The sequence below is a fragment of the Poecilia mexicana genome, unplaced genomic scaffold (genome assembly GCF_051168715.1).
Source record: "Poecilia mexicana isolate PSO_F unplaced genomic scaffold, ASM5116871v1 scaffold_4, whole genome shotgun sequence".
Classification (NCBI taxonomy): Eukaryota; Metazoa; Chordata; class Actinopteri; order Cyprinodontiformes; family Poeciliidae; genus Poecilia; species Poecilia mexicana.
The window spans coordinates 13,000,444-13,023,893 of record NW_028263373.1 but is presented as its reverse complement, the minus strand read 5'-3'; the positions used below and the strand labels follow the sequence as shown (position 1 = coordinate 13,023,893).

The 23,450-nt window shown below is 38.0% G+C and overlaps 2 protein-coding genes across 3 annotated transcripts; one reads left to right on the top strand and one right to left on the bottom strand.

Moving 5' to 3' along the window:
• The first annotated feature begins 1,060 nt into the window (after positions 1 to 1,060).
• Positions 1,061 to 12,752, top strand: rnf11b (ring finger protein 11b). The gene is made up of 3 exons (XM_015010088.2): positions 1,061 to 1,610; positions 9,506 to 9,675; positions 10,521 to 12,752. Exons 1-3 carry the CDS (start codon positions 1,488 to 1,490, stop codon positions 10,690 to 10,692), a joined length of 465 nt encoding a protein of 154 aa, XP_014865574.1. The 5' UTR covers positions 1,061 to 1,487; the 3' UTR covers positions 10,693 to 12,752.
• A 3,172-nt stretch (positions 12,753 to 15,924) lies between these two features.
• Positions 15,925 to 22,889, bottom strand: cdkn2c (cyclin-dependent kinase inhibitor 2C (p18, inhibits CDK4)). Of its 2 annotated transcripts, none has more exons than XM_088004978.1 (4): positions 22,801 to 22,889; positions 19,500 to 19,579; positions 18,476 to 18,602; positions 15,925 to 16,724 (listed from the first exon to the last, which is right to left on the bottom strand). In XM_088004978.1, the coding sequence occupies exons 3-4, from the start codon at positions 18,599 to 18,601 to the stop codon at positions 16,365 to 16,367; spliced, it is 486 nt and encodes a 161-aa protein (XP_087861104.1). In that variant the 5' UTR covers position 18,602; positions 19,500 to 19,579; positions 22,801 to 22,889; the 3' UTR covers positions 15,925 to 16,364. The 2 variants fall into 2 exon arrangements, with proteins under 2 accessions (XP_087861104.1, XP_014865103.2); XM_015009617.2 differs by lacking the exon at positions 22,801 to 22,889 and adding an exon at positions 19,705 to 20,875.
• Positions 22,890 to 23,450: the final 561 nt, after the last annotated feature.

The following is a 23,450-nucleotide window of genomic DNA, read 5'->3' as shown; positions in this document are numbered from 1 at the left end:
GAGCAAAATCCAACCTTTTACTTAAGCATGTTAATGCAGTATTGGGGAAAAAGGTTTTAACAACATGTCTGCTGTTGAATTTCAGGTAACTTCCCAACAGGTATTGAACATAGCCCTTGTATTTACATGTGTGATGGTAGATAAAGTTTGTTTTTTGCGACTCCCCAGTAAGAGGTTGTTTAATATGACATTGGAAGGCTTGGTGACCCCAAAATACCGCTCTTATGTCCTGGATGCAGTCTTCTCATAGTGAGCTTGGAAAATTTCTCTTTATCACTGTTTTCACTGTGAATCCTGCCAAAATTGGTTCCTCATCCAGCTTTGCAGCGAATGGCTTCTGTGTTTCATAGTAATACCCCAGGAAAACAGAAAGTTGACAATTAGTAATAAGAGGTTTGTAGATATTCTGATGATGGTAAAAAAAGGGTAAAGTATACAACAGAAAACATGCTTAAGCTACAATTATTTTTAAATGTACCAACAATTACCACCAGAGAATTTATTTTTAAAAATGACACCCACCTTCAACCCCAACTGCACTGATTTTTGAAATTTCTCCAACAAGAGCTTTATATTAATTATGAAGCACATTTAATCGCTACATTTAAACGCAACTACAACACGTAGGTCTGATTTTGATAGTGCGTTTGGCTTTTCAATGAGAAATTTCGCCATGACCCCTTTAAGAGAGGGAAGTTAAAAACTAAACATATTACGATATCTGTCTCAATTCTACAAAAGGTATAATATTCATCCTTAAACGTTGATTTTTTTTTGTCACAAAGGTAAATATTGTACAAAATTTAGAATTAAGTCCCCTTATTTATTGAAAAAACAGGTTTTAAAGTGAGTCATTTATGCCTTCCTCCAATTCATAATAATAAACAGTGTATTCCAGAAAAACGACTCATTTACAGATTAAAGGTCTATGTTTATGTTTTCGACGTAAACCAATGTGACCACAAATCTGATTGGTTGTTGCCAAGACCATCGTGAACGTAAGTCGTCGCCTATTGGTTAGTTTTTTAAAGGGGCGGTACTTGGCGTTGCTACATCACCACCTTTGTCGTTATTCAGCAGCTGCTCTCAAATTGGAAAGTCCCTCTCAAGCGGCCAGCTTTCAGACAGGGAAAATGCACATTCCTCTGTCACTTACAACAAGGGACTTGGATATTTGCTTCTCTTGGTTAGCTTAGTAGATATAAAATACTGTCAAAGCTTTTTATTTTCTGTATCTTGCGTATAAACATTCTCGTTCGGAGTCGAAGCTGGTGTTAGCTGGCTAGCTTTTTGTGCGGCTAGCTGCTATCTGAAGGATGTTTTGTTGTTGAAGCAGGCAGACCTCCCATCGTCTGGGAGAGGATATTTCTCAGCTGTGAATGGGAAAAACGATCCGTTGACACTTCTGCTGACCTTCTCTGTTAAAGTGAGCCGTGAAATCCGCCGACACAGACGGGGGGGGTCCAGTTTGACAGAAGAGGAAGGAGATGGGAAACTGTTTGAAATCTCCGACCTCGGATGATATATCTTTGCTACATGAATCCCAGTCGGACCGAGCCAGTTATGGAGACGGTGTTGACCTGGATCAGGAGCCACCGCCCCCTTATCAGGTAAGTTTATAACAAACCTCAACCACACACAGTATGTTAAGTGCTGAACTTCAAATAATGATGTTTTTCAGTTTTGGACCATCTTAGTAGTATGTCATTATGGTCATACCCGTCTGTAATGCAGCTGATGGCTGCCTTTATTTAAACCAACATCATGTGGAGTTGTATCAGCTGTTCACAGATCTAACATCACCCTTCAGGAGGAACTCCAACCCACTGACCCTGTCCCTTCACGGCATTGAAACTAATCCTCTTATCCCCAGGTCCTTCCTTTGGGCATAGTTTTAATGAAGCAATAATTCCCTTTGCATTCATTTGCAAACGTCATTTTTTAAAATGAAACAAACCAGATCACGAAGATTTGGTTGAAATGGAGAATCGTAAAATAAATATGTGCTTTCATTTTTATTATCTTAACATGGACAGTTCTCCACTTGTAATACTTTAGTTTTGTAAAATGTTGAGTCTTTCAGCTGAAGTTACTCAACTCTTCATTTGACTGACAACCTTCAGGGACCAACTTTGTTTGCCTGGTGACCTCATTTCCGTAGCCTGGTCATCTGTACATACGTAGAGCATGTTGTCACTGCAAATATGTTTGTTGTTGTTAATGTTATTATCTCTGTCCATTTTGGGATGTAGCTATATGAATCACTCAGTCAAGCCAGAGCTTATCATCAGGTTTAGGATACACATTTTTAAAGTATGGGAGACTTAATACAATGCCAGTACAACATAAACTTGTTGTATTATTGATCATTTGAAAGAGTGTTTCTGATGTTCAAGATAACAGAACAAATAAAAAAATTAAAATGAATACATTAAAATAAAATGGCATGTATGAAAAGCAGCTGTTTCCCACCAGACATTTCCTACCAAGCAGTGGACCTTTACTTAAGTTTTTGTTGGATTATTGGTCAACCATTTTGGTTACTCTATGAAGAGTCTGGGGTTTTCAAACATCCTCCACATCTGAATAATTATAATCGTATCACTTTCTGACGTGTTCTGGTGCCGGTTTCTTTTCTTTTTTCTTTTTTGTCGTTTTTGTGTGCTTATCTGAATTTGTACTTCAACACCATCTCGTCTCTGAGGTGATGTCTACACCTTCCTTTTTGATTAAGCTTATAGATAGTGTCTAAGGTTATCCTGGATGGTAGCTTACCAATTCATACATAACAAGAACTAGTTCTTAACGCAGTTCAGCCAGGTTTAAGTAATTGACTTGTGATTATTGTTCACCACCTAGCTCATTTTTCATGATCTTTTTAATAAAGTAAAAGAACATAAAGAATCATGATGTCATTTAGCAGCAGAGTGGAGTAGTTAATGGCACTGTTGCCCTACAGCAAGAAGGTTTAGGATTCAAATCCCAGCCTGGTGTCTTCTTAAAGTTTGCCTGTTCTCTCCGGGTTCCTCCCATAGTCCAAACTTATTACTGTTGGGTTAATTGGTCTCTCTAATTTGAGTTTAGATGCGTGTATGATCTTGCATTTGATACAATTTATGTTTTTTCTACTACATCCCTACATGTTTTAGATGTTTCTGGTCCATGCAGGACAGGGCGGTTTGAGGATCAGGTTTGTTAAACACTGGATTATGCCACAGTCCATAATCTGCTTTTGTTCTCTCCTGCTGTTTTTGCTCAACTAAGCAGCGTTTTTACAATGTCTGGATTTCCAAAATACCCAGGTGAATTCTGTGGTGTTTATTTACACACATTTTAACAGTTTAATCAACAGAAGAAAAATTGACTGTAAGGCATCTAATTGGACTATTTTAAACTGAGGTCAAGTTTACTCCCTTATTACCATCAAGTAAGTGCAGAATGGATTTGCAGGGTTTTTCTCTCTCCTCCTTTTAATGTGTTATTGAACGCATTAAAAATATTACTGAATAATTACCAAGTACAGAAAGTTGCCATTGTTATAATTTCATTACATTTCTTTATTTGACCCATTCTTTGGGATTCACATTTCAAGTAATAAGAAAAAAGTGTGACTTGACTATGTAGTTTAACGCATTTTTGTTACAACACGAAGTTACTGAGGACACATCATGTAGTCAATAGGTGAAACATTTCAGGTCAGACGTATTGACTTCAGCTCTTTGTTTCATGTCTGTCAAAGCAATGCAGATGACTTTCCCCTTTAGGAGAGGCTCTGTTTTGTTTTTATCACCCACCCGTTATTATACAGGCATATCCCTCCCACTGTGTAATTAGGTCAGTCAGCTGTGGTCTGAAGAGGGATGACATAATAAACACACGTGTTGTGCATTTTTTATAATAGCCCTCTTAGTCAATATTTCAGTTCTTTAGAAGAAGTCTGTTTAGAGTTTGGTCTGGTTGAACTGACAAAGTTTCATAAGAGGTTTGACAGGGCTGTTAAACTCTGTCAAATCTCCCAACTTCTTAATGGTAACTTGGCACCTTCACAGTCTTGTCTGTTTCTCTGCGCCTAAAGTTCAGCTTAATATATTTAAGAAGAGTTTTTTGTAGTAAAGAATCAAGTATTTTCCTTGTTTTCTATTTGAAATTATTATATTTAGGCAGCTCTCCATTGTGCTCTTGATTCTGCCTCAAAACATTCATTGAATTTTTCTGATATTTTATAATAATTGATTCTGAAAATCAAAAAGTAGCTTGCCTAAGCTTTACATTTTTGTGGTATGATTCTGTAACTGTGTTATTTATTTAATTGTGTAGATTGCTTTTGTGTTTGCGGCAGGGTTTCTGAGATATCGGGTGCAAAGACGCCCGCCTTCTTTGGGAGATAATCAAATTGGAAAGCTTTCAGCCTTTGTTGGACATTTTACCAAAAATGCATTTGGAAAACCAAACAATGTCTCTGTAAATGTAGGGTTTTGAGGTTCACCCAGAATTTGATAACGTATTTATCATTCAACCCATCACATCAAGGGATGTGTAGAGCTCTTAAACACAAATGTCCAAGTCTACTCATCGTAAAAAGAAACTGTAGTTGGTTTGATTTTATGTTGGAAGCAGTACTGGTGTGATGGAGCAATATATAGACCAGCAACGTCTAGTAAGTTATGGTGGATTGTAGAAATGAGGATTATGCTCTATGTAAACTAAGCTTTCTAATTTATGTGCTGCAAAAACCCCATAAATTAGTTCACCTGTTTCCTAAAACAAATTCAGATTTTCAGGAAATAAAAATGAAACTCCTGCACATTTAGAGTAACAAAGGTTATGATGCAGTCTTTTTTTCTTAGCTCGCTGAAATTATTCGGTGAACTAATCTGAATTACTATTCTGAAGTAATTTGTAATTGCACATCAAAGTATTAAACCTTACGACAAAATTACATCCCACACCTAGACAAACAAACCTTAAAAAGATGCTACATCCAGGGTGATGGTGAACTGAGTTTCAGAGTCTGATCCAAGTCACAAAGACTTTAGACTTGACTGAAGCTCGTCGTCTGGGACTAAAGTCTTTGTAACTATCTTTATCTCTTGTAATTAGGGGTAGTAGCGAGCCGTTATGTAAGCAACAGACTGCTGGAGCTCTGAGAGGTGATGCACCTCATTGCGTGTGTGTGTGTGCTGTCAAAGGAGGCCAGGCTGCCTAATGATGAGGCATTATTTATGTGACTAGCCAGTCACAGAATTTAAACAAGACTAGAAATAGGTTCAGACAATAAGGTGTGATGTATATAATTTACATTTGAATTATGTACTCGGTGGTTGTGTCACTAACTTTGCTCTAAAAAGAAGTGCACAGGACTTCTGACGCAGATTTAAGAATTGTGCTGACATCAGTGCCCCTGTGGTGCCAAACTCCCAGTTTGTTCCTTCAAAACTTGGTGGTTTTACAATAGAAATGTTTTGTGAAAGAGACTTCAGAGGAACAGGACTTTTCCAAGGAAAAGTCAGAAGTGTTTTTTTTTTTTTTTTTTTGCTGAACAAATATGCATAGAATCTCAAGTCATAAATCAATAAAGACAAATCTGTGTGTTGACACTGTTGAGACTGCCTGGCTACACTGCTGCAGTCCAGTTGCTGCTCTTAGTGAAATTAAGAGGATTTTGATTCAAACTCAGTGTTTCTGCAGTAGTGTGTTAACTGTCTTGGATATGTTGAGTCTCTGATATTCACACTGAAGTGACAGGTTGGATTATATATTTTTAATGTTCTGATTCGTTTAAAAGAGGCACCACTTTCACCACCACCCCCGTTTACATTACTATTGCCCAAATAAGGTTAGAAAAACTCTTCATGCTTGGCAAGGACATTGTGCTGGAGGTCAGTGACACATAATTCAAGTTTGATGTTCCAGACGAGGCCTGTATTGCATTATTTTGTTCACCTATGTCTACCCATTTCACTTCGGCTGATATTTACAGCCCTCATGCTGACATTTGAAGCTTTTTATTCATACACAATAACCTGAACTGCTCTGCCAGTTCTAGCTTGTAAAAAGTTTTATAGCAAAAATAATGTTTTTTTTTCTTCATATTTAGTTGAGGTTTGCATAATTTAGAACATCTTGTATACAGAGTGTGTATCTTTGACCCAGCTTCCTAAATAAATTATGTGATGTCATACCCATGTACTGTACTGGTATTGTCTGTCCTGTTATCATGTTGACAAACATTTCCTGTGACGTTAACGTCCGTGGACTTTGCGTCTGATTTGAATGCTTTCCTTGTATTGTGTGCAGGTGTCTTGTTCAAACAATCAGACTCTGAAGTTGCCAAGCAAAGATCTTGGATGTCAGAGGTTGTGACCTCTTTATGCTTCAGTTGTTTCATCCCTTAAATGCTCACTGATATAAATTACTAGGTTGCAAGAAAATATAGTGTTTCAGCAAATAAATTTTAGCATTTGCAATTGTATTTGAATGTTGAAAAAGATGTTTCAAAAACGCTTCTGGATTATGTTTTGTTTTTTTAACGTGTGAACTCCTCATGTAAGCAGATGTTTAATGTTTCATCATTTGGAGTGAGTAATTGTGTAAACTGGAAGGATCTGCATGCTTGAACACGATTTTTGGTTAAACCAAGTCCCATTTCTCAGCAGATTCTTGCCCACAGGGGAAGACTATCCTTTTTTCCTTTCATTTTAACTGCATGCGTCATGCGTCTGCCCTCTTCCCGCTCACTATTAGCAGCCCGAGTCTGGCAGGCTGACAGTTTCTTGTGAGCTTGGTTTAACAGCCTACCGCATCTTTAGCAGACGAGATCAAAATCTGCTCTTCAGCTCCATCCTTCACCTCCCTCTGCCTTTCTAACTCCTCTTCTGGTTACCCTGACGTCACTCAATTAGCAGCTGTCAGTCCAGCTGACATGCAAGGCATTAAGTGGGACAGATATGTGACAATGGAACTGCTGACCATTGCATAGTTGAGCACCCAAGCACAGCTGTTGCCCACTGTGAGGCCTTGTTTGTAGCTTTTATCCTGGTCAGTGTCAGCCTTTTTTTCTTCATTGTAAACTAAAGAAGCCGGGGGAGCAGTAGAGAAGCTCGGCCAATTTAAAAAAAAATCTGCTGACTTGTGGTTTTAAATGCTCTGCTGCTAGAAGCCCAATTAGTAGCTGGTATGTTTTTACATCTGACTCCAAAAAACTATTCACCTCTAAAAGAGCTTTTTCTATAAATAAACGCTCAATTTGCTCAAAATATCTACAAACATTACATTAAATTGGGATTATTGATCTGTGATTGGATGTTGGGGCCTCACACTGGCATTATGTTTTGGTTCTGAAACCTGAAAAAGAAGAAGACAACCGTCAATTCATTCAAGTGTAAGAAGAGGAAGCAAAACATGCACCATAAGTAACGGCTGAGGGTTTGATCTTGTGCAAAGACGGAGGGGGAAAGGAACCGGTCCAGACCGCAAAGTCAGTTCAGTGAATGGAAAACAACAATTAAGACACTGTGTTCAAAAATGTAGATGACATAATTGGTTTCTAGCACAGAACTCTGTGATAGGACACATTTATCACTTTAATTTCTGTAGCATGTCAACATTACAACCACATTGTTTATGCACTTTATATTGCTGGGTAATACATTATTGTAATTTGGAAGGAAATGTGTATAATCACTCTCCTGGTGGAGCAAGCAGTGAGTGAGCAAGGTGACAGTTGGATGTTACGATACTTGCGGATGAATATTGATTTTTTTCTAGGAAAGAAAATATTGATATATCGCAATATCAATATTATTACACAGTCCTAATAACTCCAGCAGTTCTGTAGAGATTAGTGAACAAATGGCATCATGAAGACCAAGGACCACAGCAAACTGGTAGAAGAAAAATCTCTGGAGAAGTTTAAAGCAAAGTTGGGTAATAAAACAATATGTACAGCTTAGGACATTACACAAGTCACTGTTCAGTCTACTGTAAAGAGCATAGCAAGCCTACCAAAAGATGGATCTTGAATATCTGCAGATTTCCATCTCTGATGGGGTAATTTGTTGACACGATGGTTATGAGTGTTTTACGACAATTCTGCACATGTGTAAGTTTTCTTTTGCGTTTCTTTGTTGCTCTATCAGATAAAGTGTCAGTGAAATAAGTTTGTTGTTTCAAGCTGACAAAATGTGGAAAATGCAAAGGGGCATGAATACTTTTGTGTGAGCTGATTAGAAAGTCTTTAAAGATTAAGACTTTACTGCAGTTTGACAGTAAGCCAAATGAGCGCAGAGTGGCCTCCGCTCGTTCAAGCAAACTCTGGGGAAACACTACCACCTTCTGACTTATTTCCACCTACAGCCTCACATTATGACTGGAAGGTCTGTCTGCTGCTGACAGCAGTGAAGTGAAAACTTTTCACAAGTCGTTACAGGATGGTAACAGTCACGCTCACAACAAAGGCTTTGTGTGGGGACATGAAACTTAAACATTCAACTGAGTATTTTCATTCGTTTGTAAGTTCACTGTAGATATCGAGGAATTTCACACGTCAGTGCCTTTAAACATCTTTGATTTGTAGAGATATTTCTGTGATTTTGGTATTGTACATTACTACCTAATTATACACAATTTTTATGCTTTGTCTTATGCATGACCGCTGTCTGTGGGTTTCATAAAGTGAGTAGATATTAGTAAGCCAGGCTTGTTGTCAAGTTAGTCTAACCTCCAGTGATAAAGTTCAGTTTTGGAGGCTCACTGCCAGTCTGGGCCAGTGGTGGGGGATGTGAGCCAAGCGGAAAAGGTTTGTGGCTTCTGAAGTGTGCGTACAGTTTGAGGTGGAGGGATTATGAGCTACTTTGACTGGGTCTGAAAATTTACTGTAAAAATGTTTGAAATATTTTTACATGCCACATAGTACCTTGAGATGCATAAATATAACCCATAATGTAATATGTAAGTGTATTTGTATGCTTACCTAAATATTCTTAAGCTACAAAATGTATTTTATTATTTCCTCTTGTTTTTCTTAAGTCCTACTGTTTTGTAATTCTCCTCTGCTTAGTGCAGTTTTTTGATATGCTGGTTGCGATTGGTTCTTTGTCATTTGAGTGAATGCGGTATTTGTAAGGAGCACTCTGAGTGGATGAAAGATATCTTTGTGATTGGCTCGTGGTTAAGTTGCAAAAGAGCGCATACATTTCACCCAAGTGTATTCGTTCAGATCAGTTTCACTGCACTCAGGTTGGAGGCACAAATATAAAATCATATTTATGCTGTGGAATCAGACTGGAAGTGCAGGTTTTGAGCAAATCTACAGGAACAGTGAGGGTGTTTTAACCAAGTGAGTGTTGAAACACACACATCCCCCACATGTATGACTCCCATGATCATACTCACAAAACTTTAGGTAGCATGAATATTTACCAAAAGACTTTCCCTTCACTGCCCACATTTATCAACACCATTAGATAGTTGTTGGATATATTTTAATGAGACTCTCTGTCTGCAGGAGCAGATCCACGTGCCTGTCTACCACCCAACTCCCAGCCAGGCCCGACTGGCCACTCAGCTGACTGAAGAGGAGCAGGTCCGCATCGCTCAACGCATTGGCCTCATCCAGCACCTCCCGAAGGGTGTGTACGACCCAGGCCGCGATGGCTCCGAAAAGAAGATCAGAGAGTGAGTACAAACCTAACGCTGATCGGGGTAAAATTCAGGTTACCAACATGTAATAACACTGCACACCACGTTGATTAAACCATTGTTGTGGTGACACACGGTGGTGGTGGTGGCAGCATCACCTGATGGGGATGCTTCTCTTCAGCAGGAACAGAGAATCTAGTCAGTGTATTGGAATATGGATGGAGCTCTATGCAGGTCAATCCTGGAATAGAATAGTTGGAGGCTGGAAAAGGTTTGAGAGGAGGTTCATGTTCCAGCAGGATAACGACTTTAAACACACACCCAGAATGAGTATTGTTTTGGTTCTGTGGCCCAGCCAAAGTCTAGACCAAAATCCAATTAAGGGTCAGCTAACGACCTTCATTTAATTATTGCTCACCTCTTCCTTGTGCTCTGAGAGTGTAACTCTACACCATGTATGAGCTTTAGAGGAGATGGAGATGAAAAGACTAAAAGTTGCTCTGAAATGAAAGTTGTTTTATTTTTTATTTAAAAAAATATACTTTTTATGATAAATCATCTTTGACAGATATTTCATGTTAAATATGATTGGTTAGGCTGCACCTAGTGGTTTTCCCCATTATATCGTCATTGCAAAATCATTGTTCGCAACATTCATGTCGCAAAAGATCGTTTGGATTTTGATTGTTGGCTAATATGTTTTAGGAGTCCTTCACAATATTTACCAATAATATCGCCGTCGCAAGATTTCCTAATGTGCAATATTGTGCAAACTCATGACTGCAACAGAAACCAATCTGTTGCAGTCATGAGTTTGTCAGCACAAACTCAGTTTAGTAAGCATGCTGGCTGTTACCGAGATTCTGTGTTCACCTCCACAGGTGTGTCATCTGCATGATGGACTTTGTTTATGGAGACCCCATCCGGTTCCTGCCCTGCATGCACATCTACCACATGGACTGTATAGACGACTGGCTGATGAGATCCTTCACTTGCCCCTCCTGCATGGAGCCTGTGGACGCAGCACTGCTCTCCTCCTACGAGACCAACTGACCGCCTCCTGGACCACGCTGGAACAGCAAAATCTACCCACACATCATATAACCTAAACCTCCTCACTGCTAACTTATATCCTGGATTAGTAAGATTATAAAGTTTAGGTCCTGATTTGAGGAGGGTTCAAAATGTTGGCTCAATTCTGTTTCTGTGCTGATATATGTATTTAAATGTGAAGGCATATAAATGACTCTGTGTTTGTGCAACATTTCCTCAGTTAGCCTGCTGGACAGGACTGTATCTGAGAAAGGACTGACGGAGTAAAGACAGTAGTGCAGACAGTCTGTGTGAAGGTAGGAATCGGAGAAGAGCACTGAAGCGTGCCAGAGCAAATGTCATGATTAAGAAGACTTTAAACATACAATGTGTGCACATACACAAACACACGCGCGCACAATTCTGTCATTGACTTCCAGCCTCTGAAATGTGTCCACCAGAAGTGACGAGAGACATCTGACCTTCATCACTGGGCTGCATATCATGTCTCGTGGACTGCTGCTGGCAACTGATGGAGTTCATAATAAAAGCTAAAAGAAATGATCTCCAGCAGATGTGAGAACTGCAGAGTCACATTAGCTGAGAAACTGTCTCTGATGCAAAGCGGACTGCAGGTGGGATAATTTGAGATGGACGTCCAACTTAAGACTACTGATGCTTAGTGCTGAGATACCACAGGCCTTCGCTAGTCGTCTTCAGCACACAGGCCCAGTTCTGTTTGTCTGTACAGATCCTTTCTGTCAAATATGCCTGGTTAACAGCTTGACTGACTGTCCTGTGGTTTTGTGAATTGTTTTTATTTTCCAACTTAAAGGGCTTTGTTGAATCTGTGTTCACCAAGAGTGTGGACATAACAAAAGGACATGCAGTGTATGTTCTTTATTTACTATTGTGATGGATTGCTGGTGAAACTGTCCTGTCAAAAGTTCGGATTCATCCCTCAGATTATTAGCGAAAGCACAACTCAACAGCTGTTTGTTTTTTTTTTTTTGTTTTTTTTTTTGCATATTGTAGTTGGATTAGAACAATAGAATCAACATTTTTACAATGTGATCAACAATATCTGCTATATGAAAAGCCCCATAAGAGTCGTTGCATCTATAAACTGGCACCAAATACAAGAGAAAACATTTTGAGGCCTCATCAAAACAAAGACAAAAAAAATGTTTAGTAGTTTGCATTTAGGAACAGTTGTCTTTTATTTAATCATATTTCTTTTTAAATGTAATTTTCCTATGTGGCACAAATAGGCCTCAATTTTATTGATCTGCTACATTTTTACATTTCCATTCTCGATGTCACCCAGTTTACCTGAAAGAGCACAAAAATATTAAATGACTTTATTATATTATCCTTCTGCCCTGCTTGGTATAACTTAGATCATGTTTTAAATAAGAAAACAAGTGAGCTCTCATTGAGAGTTAAAAATGTTACAGGTTTTAAGGCTCCCACCCTGAGTATTTTTGGAAACCTTCATAGAAAGCTGATCAGCCATCTGTACTTTTGTTTTTTTGCACAGTACTTTATATCTTTGTTGTACATATTGTCCTCCATCCATCTGCTAGGTGGAGCTTCTTGGCCTTATACTTTACACATGTGAGAGAGACTGCTGAATGATGCAACTTTTCATTCTTTTTTGGAAATAATGTGGCAACAAAGTGCTCTCTATTTCAGTTTTAGTGCTGCTGATGTGACAAAATTAGAGGTTTTCCAGCTACTTTATCTCAAGTTTTGGCCCGGGATAGGAGTCTGTATACAGACTGAAACATTTCCTTTGTCTCCACATCTTTGCGCAAGATGTTGCTTAATCACAAAATGGAGTACTGTTGGACTCTGACTCATTTGTTTGGTGACCTATTTATTGAAATTTGACCAAACTCACTTGACTGAGTGATTTTAAGGTTTTTCCTTTTTTAATTTCGAAAGAACAAAATGGCAAGGTGTTCTCACATGTGGATGGAGTATGTATGTGTTTGTGAATGCTTGTAAGAACTTTTCTTGTAAGATTAAATATGCATATGCTCTGTATTAAAAGCAAATAAAAATGCAAAGAAGCACAACTGCTGGGGGGCGCTTCACTGCTTTCCCTAAATTTCCGTTTCACCTGTAAAACTCAACAGCTTTCAGTTTCTCATAGTGTTATTTGATTCATATGACTCTTAATCTTGATTCAAGACATTTCTAGAAACTTCATAAGAGCCTAAATGAATTTCTTTTGAGACTCCATAATTACAGCAGGGGAATAAAGTATTGTATGTCAACATAATAAATTTGTTTCAAAATAGGCTAATATGAATTAGCCTATGGGCTATTAGCCTATAGCCCATATGAAATGTCCCAAACAATTCAAATTCAAATAAATCTGTTTAATTTGTGAAGTCTCGTGGACTTGCACTGAGAAGAAATATTAATTTTAAAATAAAATTTGTTATTGCAAGATTTATCTTCTATGGAGAAACAGGTTTCATTGTCCAGGAATGATTATTGACCCATATACATTTTTGAAAGTTTTCTGGGCCTCGTCTTTGTACTAATCTTCAGTTCTTTCTACAGATTTTCTGTTGAATTAGTTGGCTATTTAGTTTTTTTTTTAACTGAAACTATGTGAGAGTTTCATTGTGTATTTAGGATAATTGCATTGCTGAGAAAGTCATCTCTCCTTTATTGTTGACATTTGACCTTTTTAGTACATTTGTTGATTCATTTATTATTCAGTTATGTGAATATATAGGTGCCATTTGTTAAGACAGCCTCGCATCATAATGTTTCCACCTTCAAACATCACTGCAGGAATAGTGAATAGTGAAAATTTTCTTTTTTTTTGTTCCCCAAGCAAGATGGTAATTGTATACAAGGAGTTTATTTTGTATTCTCACAGTACTTTACTGACTTTAAATGTTCTGCTGCAAACTTTGTGTTTTTTTCCCTCTGCAGTGGAGGTTGGTACAATAAGCTTACACTGATGCCATTGCAGTTTAGTATATTGTTGTGTTCAAACAAGTCTACCTGCTAGTTCTGGGTCTTTCTGAAGTTTTTAGCAAGTGGACATTAATCCTTTTATTTATTATTATTATGATTGTTAACATCATCATCATCGTTGCTCTGACTCTGCTGGTTGGTTAATGGTGAAAAACGTTCCTATCAAATTATGGATGATGGGTCCATGCTGTTCTCACAGGAACCTCCAGAAACTGATAGGTTTTTGTAGGTAATCAATTGAGTTATCATCTTGTAATGTTAGTGATCCTGATTTATCATAATTTATGGAGAAATTTCTTTGTAAATACAGACCACCTGGGTGCTATTGGCATAGTTGCAAGTCAAGTAAACGCATTCAGTCTCTTGAATGTGCTTACTTAGCAAACATTGCATTGTTAAATGCTTATTTTTGGCTGCTCTGTCTTAAATGAATCAATCAAGTTTGCTTAAAACGTGATTGCTTGATTGAAAGCACTTCTTATTTCAGAAAAGTCCTTTACATCATATTAAAACGATAATTTCCTCTGCAGTGGAGATTGCGTGATTGTCAGGCAATTTGAACACAAAAAGGTAAGCACGCAACAGAGGGAAAAATGAAAACATGGTAAATTTTATTTGCTCTAAACTTGTTCATGTAATGAAGACAGATGCTCTGCGATAATTTTGTTTTATTTGGTTCTAAACGCCAGGTCCTGGTCTTCACGTTTCAAATCTGTAAGAGAGAAAGAGACAATGATTTATTTTAGATGTCTCAGTTTACAAACTTCAAATTACTACAGTTACAAGCAGTCCTGAAATATGCATAGCAGAAAACGTATTTGTCTGCTTTAAATGCCGTTTCAGACGCAGAACAGACCACTGATAGGTCAGTCGGCAAACACTGTCCAGCCAATTAAAACCCTGAACGTGAGAGGGACTTCCGTCATAAAGGTCCATATATGGCTGAACTCCTCCCCCTCTTTTTCAAACGAGAAAAAGATTCCTCCACAGAACAGAGGAGTCTACGCACGTCAGAATATAGTAATCACCCAAAAACCGCTTATTACTAGAATTGGCTCTCTAATTTGCGTTTATTAGTTATTTTTTCTTTACCAGAAATAAATGTTAAGTGAATGCAGAAGAAGTTTTACTCGAAATGAAACAGGCCTACATGTTTTTACTAACCATTCCAGGTCGAATTGCTACTTTTCACCTTGCGCGCATTACAATATAGTGGATCCAGTTCTGCAGTGCTCCGTTTTCAGAAAGTTCATTTAATAGTTTAGCTATTAAACGACTGGTGGAGAGAATAGGAGGCCGCAAAAACAAATAGACTTAATGCAACAAGAAGTAGTTTATGATTATCTGGTAAAATACATATGGCATCAAACGGAAATATTTGGGCATATATTACTCAAAATATACCCTAAAATGTTGCTTGTCCCCCCCCTCCCCTCCCAAAAGAGTCTACGCACGTAGACGCACGTAGACTCCTCAGCAATAATTACGCAAAGTACACTGCTCAAAAAAATAAAGGGAACACTCAAATAACACATCCTAGATCTGAATGAATGAAATATTCTCATTGAATACTTTGTTCTGTACAAGGTTGAATGTGCTGACAACAAAATCACACAAAAATCATCAATGGAAATCAAATTTCTTAACCAATGGAGGCCTGGATTTGGAGCCACACACAAAATTAAAGTGAAATGTTCCCTTTATTTTTTTGAGCAGTATATTATTCCAATTATGCAAAGTGGAATAATATCCCCCTTCTTGTGATGCGTTACTGAAGTACTGTTCTATTGACAAAAGATGGTGCATTTGGTTATTTAATTTCCATTTCCATTTTTTTTAACTGAATTGAATTGAAAAGTGCAGGGGTGCCAATAATTGGTCAATAATTGTTTTCTACGCAACTAAATAAATGTATTGGACGTTTGGTACAATTTTCAGCGTGAGATTACGCTCCTGCAATAAAACGAATGTATTTTACACATCTTTACCGTGTACAAAAAATATGAACAGCGCTGTGGATTTACCGCACTACCTGGTCAGACTTAATCGGCTTCAGAAAATTGCTTTTGTCTTTGTTTGTGGCGCAGACTCGAAGAAGACATCTACTTATTGCATTATGTGTCACTTTTTATTGTCGTTTTTAAAATTCTGGAAATAAAGTGATTTGAAACTGACCGTCATTTAACCGTAGGCCCATCTTTCACAATAGACTTTATTTGAGAAAACTGAGCAGAAATGACACAGGCGTGTCTGTTGAAGGGCATTATTTCTTTATTTATTTTTACAATCAGTATGGCTTCTGATGTCACATGATAAAGACGCATTTCCGTTTTATTTATAAAGCACTTCAGCACAAAGAAGACGCAACAGTAGAAGCTACAAACTTATTGAACAATCGAAAACAATGCCGCGCATCTGCTGGAATCACGTGCGTGAGGAAGTGACCTCTTGTTGGGACAAGTTGTCGTAAAAGCCCTTTTATTAAAGATAATGGAGTGCGACACTGAAGACTTCTTTCATTTACTCACCTTTGGTGAGTAGAGTCTGGTCACTAGAGGTGACTCTGATAAAAAATAACATTTTATTTGCCTTATGACAATTAGACTGTTATGCCACTACTACAAGAGCTGCTCTTCCTCTGAGGGCCCATTATAATAAACACAAATTAGCAGCAAGACCTTCCCTCACGTCACTCAAGGCCCCAGATGTTGTTCAATGAAATCAGCCGTCTCCTCGTGCTTGAAGTCTCGCGCCAGGCTCAGCGCGGTGTGTCCCAGGTCGTTGGTCCTCCGGGGGTCCTCGGTGAGGTCCAGGAGAATCCTGACCACCTCCAGGTGTCCCCCCTTTGCGGCCAGATGCAGCGGCAGGTTACCGGTTTCGTCCGCGAGATTCACTTCCGCTCCGTGATTTATCAGAACACGCACAGTCTCCAAAAAACCCTCGCGTGCGGCGTCGTGAGTCACGGTCAGGTTTAGGGTCGGGTCTCGCGCGTTGGGATCAGCTCCTGCCTCGAGCAGAACCTCGACGAGGTTGGTATTTCCGAGCATCGCCACCTGGAAACATGAGGAAAATAAAAGAGACGAGTGAACTCGGATGTTTGACAACTATTTTGTCAAACAACTTTATAAGTTGATTGTAAGTTATGTTAATTGATAATTTTGTCATGTGCCCATGAGCTGAATAAATTACGGCTTTTAAGTTTGCACTTTCAAAGAACTGAGACAAAAATAGTGGGAGTGCACTCGAAATTAAAGTTAGTCAGCTTGATTAACAATACTATAATATAAAAAGGACAATATAGGAATTCCGTTACTTTCTTGGACCCAAGGCACGACAATGAAAATTAAACACTGAGAACTGAGGGGGGTTTATGTTTTAATTTCTAATGTAAGGTTTTTCCTGCAACATTTGCATGCCAGTATTGAATATGGATTCAACTGACTTAAATAACAAAGATGGATCATATAAAATTAACATAAAACAATACTTGTAGTAAAAGAAAAATGACTACTTTTGTTGGAGGAAGGACACTCCAGAACTTAATCGTCAGATGAAGGCTGAGAACTGTAGTCAACTTGGCAATTTTTCAGACCCAGACCCCCGAGATATTTTCCTTGTTATTGGAGACTTTGGTTATCCAATAACGTGAAACGTTTTGCAGTAACTGTGGTGAGGAAGCAGAGTACTGCCGTGAGCCTCTCCCAGTTCACGAACAGCATGAAAGCAGTATCCTTGTGCAGAAAGCTCCATCTTACTACAGAGAGAATACGGACTCCATAGGCATATCTTTAAGTTGTCCCTTCTTGTGTATATGTCCAGTCTTGAGGTTGTGACAGTATTTTTTTAAAATGTTTTTATAGTTTTTGAATATGCCAGTTATTCAAAAAACTGGCATATGTGATATTGTGAAATTCAAATGAGTGAGGATGCCTTTCTCTCCCCATTCCCTCAGCCTCTGTGGCTCAACAAGTGGAAAAATACATGTCTCACGTTAGAGGTGAAGTTTTACCATCCTCTACCACAGTAGCTGGTAGAATTTTTTTAATTTCCACCCCTAAATGAAAAATGAATGGAAGTCAATGCAAAGTCCCTGTAAAGATAGAAAGAGATTGTGTGTGTGCGTGTGCGTGTGCGTGTGTGTGTGTGTGTGTGTGGGTGTGTGTGTGTGCGAAAATAGTTTAAAGTTTACTTGATGAACATGAAAAAAAAAAGATTTAAACATGTTATTAATGGCAGTGCAAATTTTCCCTGTGAAAATAGCTCTCATTTAATCTGGAGCATGGCAAGACTTCACCTCGAACATGAGGCCTGTATTTTTCCACTGACAACTTCCTTCTCTCGACTTGCACTTCATCTCAAAAATGTTTTAGTGCAGACTTAATCGGCTATTTATCATCCAAACAAATAGCAATAAATAATAAAATAATTACATCTCTCTTTGTTATGACTGAGTTCACAAGACTGAGAAAAAAAAAACTGCTAATTACTTTAGGTTAGACATTTTTTATTTGCAATATACAACATAGTTAATATGAAATAAATATAACTCCAGCACACAGTTTAAAAAATTTTAACTTAGCTGACTTTTGAACATAGAGAGAGAAAAAGCAGGAAATGACAGTTAAATCAACACTGTGCTACTGGAACCTTTAGCAAACAAGAGACCGAGTAGTTTTACCTCTTTCAAGTGTTAAAACTACCCTCTTTTGTTGAAATAACATTTCCACAAACTAAATACTCGGCACCGTGTTGATTTAATGGTGTCAATTTTACTAAATAGGAGAAAGTGAAGTATTAGCCAGACCTGCAGAGGAGTCCTCCGAAACGCATTCAGTCCATTAACATCAGCTCCAGCTTGCAATAAATTCAACACTTCTTCCAGCTTCCCACATGCTGAGGCATTACAGAGAAGGTCTGATCGACACGCCATCCTGGTTGAACAAAGAAAAAGTGTCTGTCTTGTGGTCCTATCATTGAGGCCCCTCCTTTTCTTCACCTCCTCCTGCTCTTCTCCTCCTCTTCCTAAAACCTGCTGCTCGGATGACCTCAAGAGGGGCATATTTTTGCATATTAAAGGTTGAAACAATTTTAGGGTTTTGTTATTATCATTTCTTTTTATATATATAATTTCATGCATCCAAAGCTACATCCATTCTTCATCACACATCATACAATTACAAACTATGGATTAGGGTAGTTAACATTTTACTTAATCTCACAGTATACCTAGAAACTTATAGTATTTTAAAACATAAATATTTTTAACATGAAAATAAACGGCAGTAAGGCAACACAATGTTTGGTAGTGCACCACTCAACAATCTATACATGTAAAAAAAGAAGAAAAGGGTCACAACCTTCAAAGTGTTTTTTTTTCTTCCATAAACTGTATATGTATGTATAATATTAATTTGATTCCCCCATTCATGTGTGGGAGAAACACATGAATGTGTTAAAAGACATTTTAAGACTTTTAGCAGTCTTAAAATGTCTGCCAAAAGTTGATGGACTCTTCCTCTAACATGGATGCATATGCAGACAGACGGTGCTTTATTTGTAGTTTTCTCAAATGCTAAAGTCTCTAAAATATGCCTAAGATTAATGCTTTAAATATATATATTTTTTTCTTTAGCCCATGTTTTGCTCAACTATAAATTCATGTTCAAATTTTGAAGGCATTGCTCATTTATCTTTGGAGCCACACCTGTTGCAGATGAGTTTACCACACTACAATAAATATGCTCTTTTTTTGTGCGTAAAAAATAAAAACAAAACGGGCTTAAAAAGAAATAAAACTACAAAAACAACGAAAAAAGTGTGGAACTTACTTGAAATGAGGTTTGAATCGCAGCACATGTCTTCCTCTTACTCGGCAACCAGCTTTAGGGACTTCTTACAAGTAAGAAAGCTAGTCAGTCAAACATGGGGAGAAAAAAAATAAACTGAATTAAACTGACTTGACAAAGCAATCCTGCACCATATTGTCATTAACAAACGGCTGATGTCCCATTTCTCAAATCAATAAAGTTATACCCAGGCATCATCAGGCACGATCAGCAGTCCAGGTTGGATCCAAATATCGCTGAATCATAGAGAAACATGTCGTTTCCAGAGATTACAGCTCGAATGACGCTGTCGGACCACAACCCGAACGAACAATTGCAATATTAATACTCAGGGTAGAAACAGAAATAGCCCTCTAAAAATACCCTGTGATGCGAAAATGGTGTATTTTAGGTTCAAAGTGAGGAAGAATAAAGTGCTCCTTTTTGTTTGACTTCAAAGGCAAGTTAATGTTCAGGCGCTTTGTTTTAAAAACTATGAAGTTGGCCTGATTGGGCGAAGCCTAGCTGCAAGACAAAAAGAAGAAGAAGAAATGGATACGCACCATTTTATCACCTAGAGGAGCGACTGTTGCTCCGTGGAGGTGTGGTCTGCGGCCCACGCGGCTCAAACTGGACCACCAGTCCTGGTGCACTTCAATCATGTGACTGATATCAGCCAAACACAGCAGTGCCCTCAGCAGGATACGATTAACTATGCTCCAGAAGAGGATTCTGAATAAAGTCAGGGTATATGTATAATATACTATAATAGCTATCAAAGAACCTCTCGGAGTTTAGAAGTTATTTTTGCGCAAAACTCTAACAGATCGTGCTGTCTCTCTCCTCTCTGTCCTCATCATCTCTTCAACAAGCGCGTTGCCCTCTACGTTACAGGAAAGCGCTGCCGTCTCCGCTTCCTCGTCACCTCTAACCAGATCATCCGCCGGCGAACTGTGAAGGAGCGTGCCACCCTTTTATCTCCGCTATAAACGTGGCGGGTCACGAACTTGATGAAAGAATAAAATCCGGAACACATTTCAAAACTTGATTGAATATGCTGACAAAATGGGCTCTGCCAGTCTAACACTCCGCACCTAAAGCAAGGAAGCGATACCTGCATTTTAATGTTCAAGTTCTGGTTTGCTTAATTATAAAGCACGTTTAATAAATCCCAAATGTGCTGCAGAGAAATAATAACGACAGTAAAAACAAAAACAGCCCTGAACAGTAAATATCACCCCGCCCCCTCCTCCCACACACACACGCACACACACACACACATTCCTCTTTCATACCGTTCTCTTTCCACAAAATGGCTTTCTGCAGCAAGCTGCCCTCTTCTGCACATTCATCTTTTTTCAAACGAAAAAGTCCCCAACAATTCAGGGTTATGTTATTTCCTACCGTTTGTCTTTATATATATATATATATATATATATATATATATATATATATATATATATATATATATATATATATATATATATATATATATATATAAAAAAAAAAAAAATTCCCTTCTCACCCTCCGCGGGTGGTCTCTTTCATCCTCTGAGCTCGGGTCCTCTACCAGAGGCCTGGGAGCTTGAGGGTTCTGCGCAGTATCTTGGCTGTGCCTAGAACTGCACATTTCTGGACTGAGATGTCTGATGTTGTTCCTGGGATCTGTTTGAGCCACTGCTCCAGTTTGGGGGTGACTGCCCCGAGGGCCCCTATGACCACAGGCACCACTGTGGTCTTCACCTTCCAGGCCTTCTCCAGTTCCTCTCTGAGGCCCTGGTATTTCTCCAGTTTCTCATGCTCCTTTTTCCTGATGTTGCGGAAAAAGGAACATAATATAATATATATATATATATATATATATATATATATATATATATATATATATATATATATATATATATATATATATATATATATAATTTTTTTTCTTTTTTTTTTCTTTTTTACAAAGTGTGATAAAAAAGTATCATTATTTTAGGGCACACTGTTTTTTTTTATTTTTAATTGTGCCATTAATTGTGACAAAAAAACAACAACAAAAAAAAACTTAATTTAGGTCATTTTGGGACTTTATCAATGAAGGTCAAGATATAACCAGTTCCTGAAATGATTGTAAAAAACTTGTCTGTCCACACAAATGGGCACTTCTCTCTTTTTATAACACATCTGTAAAATTTTGCTTCAAAATAACCATGAATGGATGACTTCTGCATGAATGGGGAATTGTGACTGTAAACATACTCTTGTGTGTGTGTGTGGATGTATGCGTGTGTGTGTGTGTGTGTGTGTGAACAGATCATGGGTCCCCTTTGTTTGCTACTCAAAATATTGTCCTCCAGTAAGTGTGAGGAGAAGATAACTGGAAAATGCTCTGTTACCAACAAATGATTCTGGAAGGGTGGCTTAATAAGACCCTGGGATGAAGATGACTGAGAAAGCTTTTATAGTGTGCTAACTGACTAATAAGGCAAGAAGCTCATAACAAAAATGCAACTGAACAAAAACATAAGGCTATTATACCTCTTTCCTTTCTGCAGAGTAAAGAAGGAAGCAGTTACTCATTACTTCCAATTTTTAGTTTCGAAATCAAGGACCTTCAGTTTGTCTCATTTAGATTCAAGTTCGTTTTGTGGATGTTGACATCTAACAGCTTAAAATGAAGTGGACTTCTAATGGACATAATGATCTTCATCTAAAGGGTAAGCTGTATACATTTAATAAACTATAAAAATACTTATTTTCAGTGGCAAATGATCGTGTGCACTGACATTTCAGTCTGCATATTAGTGTCTTAGAGGGTTCCTTACCTCACCTTGGCCAAGAGTTTTATATTTAGAGATATATCCTTCAACTAATCTGGGAAGTAACTTAATATAAATCCAGACTGCATAATAGTGGTGATAGTGATTATTATATATAAAAAAAAACTAACAAAGAGATGCTGTTCCAACAAGCAACCCAAGATTAAATATTAGCAAACAGGAATGTTGTAACCCCCTGCATGTGTTTCTGTTAAGGCTAAAGATAGGTGGTCAGTTCGACTGCATAACTTTGGTGAAATACCCACATGTACGCACACACAGCTCTGACATTTCTTATAATCTCAGCAGAGGAAGTCACTTTCACAATTCATCTTTCCTGTTAAATTCACAAGAAATAAAGCCTCTCTACTAAAAGCTAAGAGGCACTTGTCAGTGAACCTAATTATTTCCTAACGGAATATGTTGCACTATATATTTTTATTAATGGAAAACATGAAATATTGTCAGTGATATTTGGACCCATCAAGTGACAATCGTACCTGATGATGATTCTTTTCTCATTTGTTTATGGCGTTGTTGCAAAAGCAATAGACGCATACTGAAAGCCACAATCTGTGGAGACAGCAGAAAATTATGAACACGGTCTTGGGCTGTCATTGGTTCACTTCCAGTCTTCTGCTTTGCCTTACTGGTCCCAGAGCAAATGGACGAAAAATTTCAGAGGTTGTCAGAGAGGATGTAGTCATAAGGAATTTGTGGTGCTGTGTATATTCACAGCAGGATTTGTTTGCTTTAATTTGGAAAACACACATTTACAGTTGTACTTATATGTATATATGAATCCATGTGTAAATGTCAGAATGTTTCTGACAACAAACTCCAAGTCCTGATCTTCACTGACCTTTTCTTAAGTCTGTAATAGAGGGAAAGAGAGAGAGAGAAAAAAACTGAATTAGATTATAAATCAAACGTTTACGTTTACAAACTGTATTGTAGTGAAGTGAGAAATACACGGGAAACATGCGTCATTCATATCATGAACAAAGAAAAGTGTTTTGCCTTTTTGTTGCTTATTGATCCCTCAGGAAAATAGGACCCTATAGCGCTGTTTAATGGAAATGACATTGAGTTCTAGATCTGACTTAAGTGTTTATTATATTTATTCCCTGGATTGCAACGTCATGCACTG

Coding starts and splice junctions, on each gene's coding strand:
- rnf11b (XM_015010088.2), top strand. CDS start 1,488: ATGGGAAACTGTTTGAAATCTCCGACCTCGGATGATATATCTTTGCTA. Junction 1,611..9,505: donor AGCCACCGCCCCCTTATCAG/GTAAGTTTATAA, acceptor CTCTGTCTGCAG/GAGCAGATCCACGTGCCTGT. Junction 9,676..10,520: donor TCCGAAAAGAAGATCAGAGA/GTGAGTACAAAC, acceptor TCACCTCCACAG/GTGTGTCATCTGCATGATGG.
- cdkn2c (XM_088004978.1), bottom strand. CDS start 18,601: ATGGCGTGTCGATCAGACCTTCTCTGTAATGCCTCAGCATGTGGGAAG. Junction 16,725..18,475: donor TTCGGAGGACTCCTCTGCAG/GTCTGGCTAATA, acceptor TCATGTTTCCAG/GTGGCGATGCTCGGAAATAC.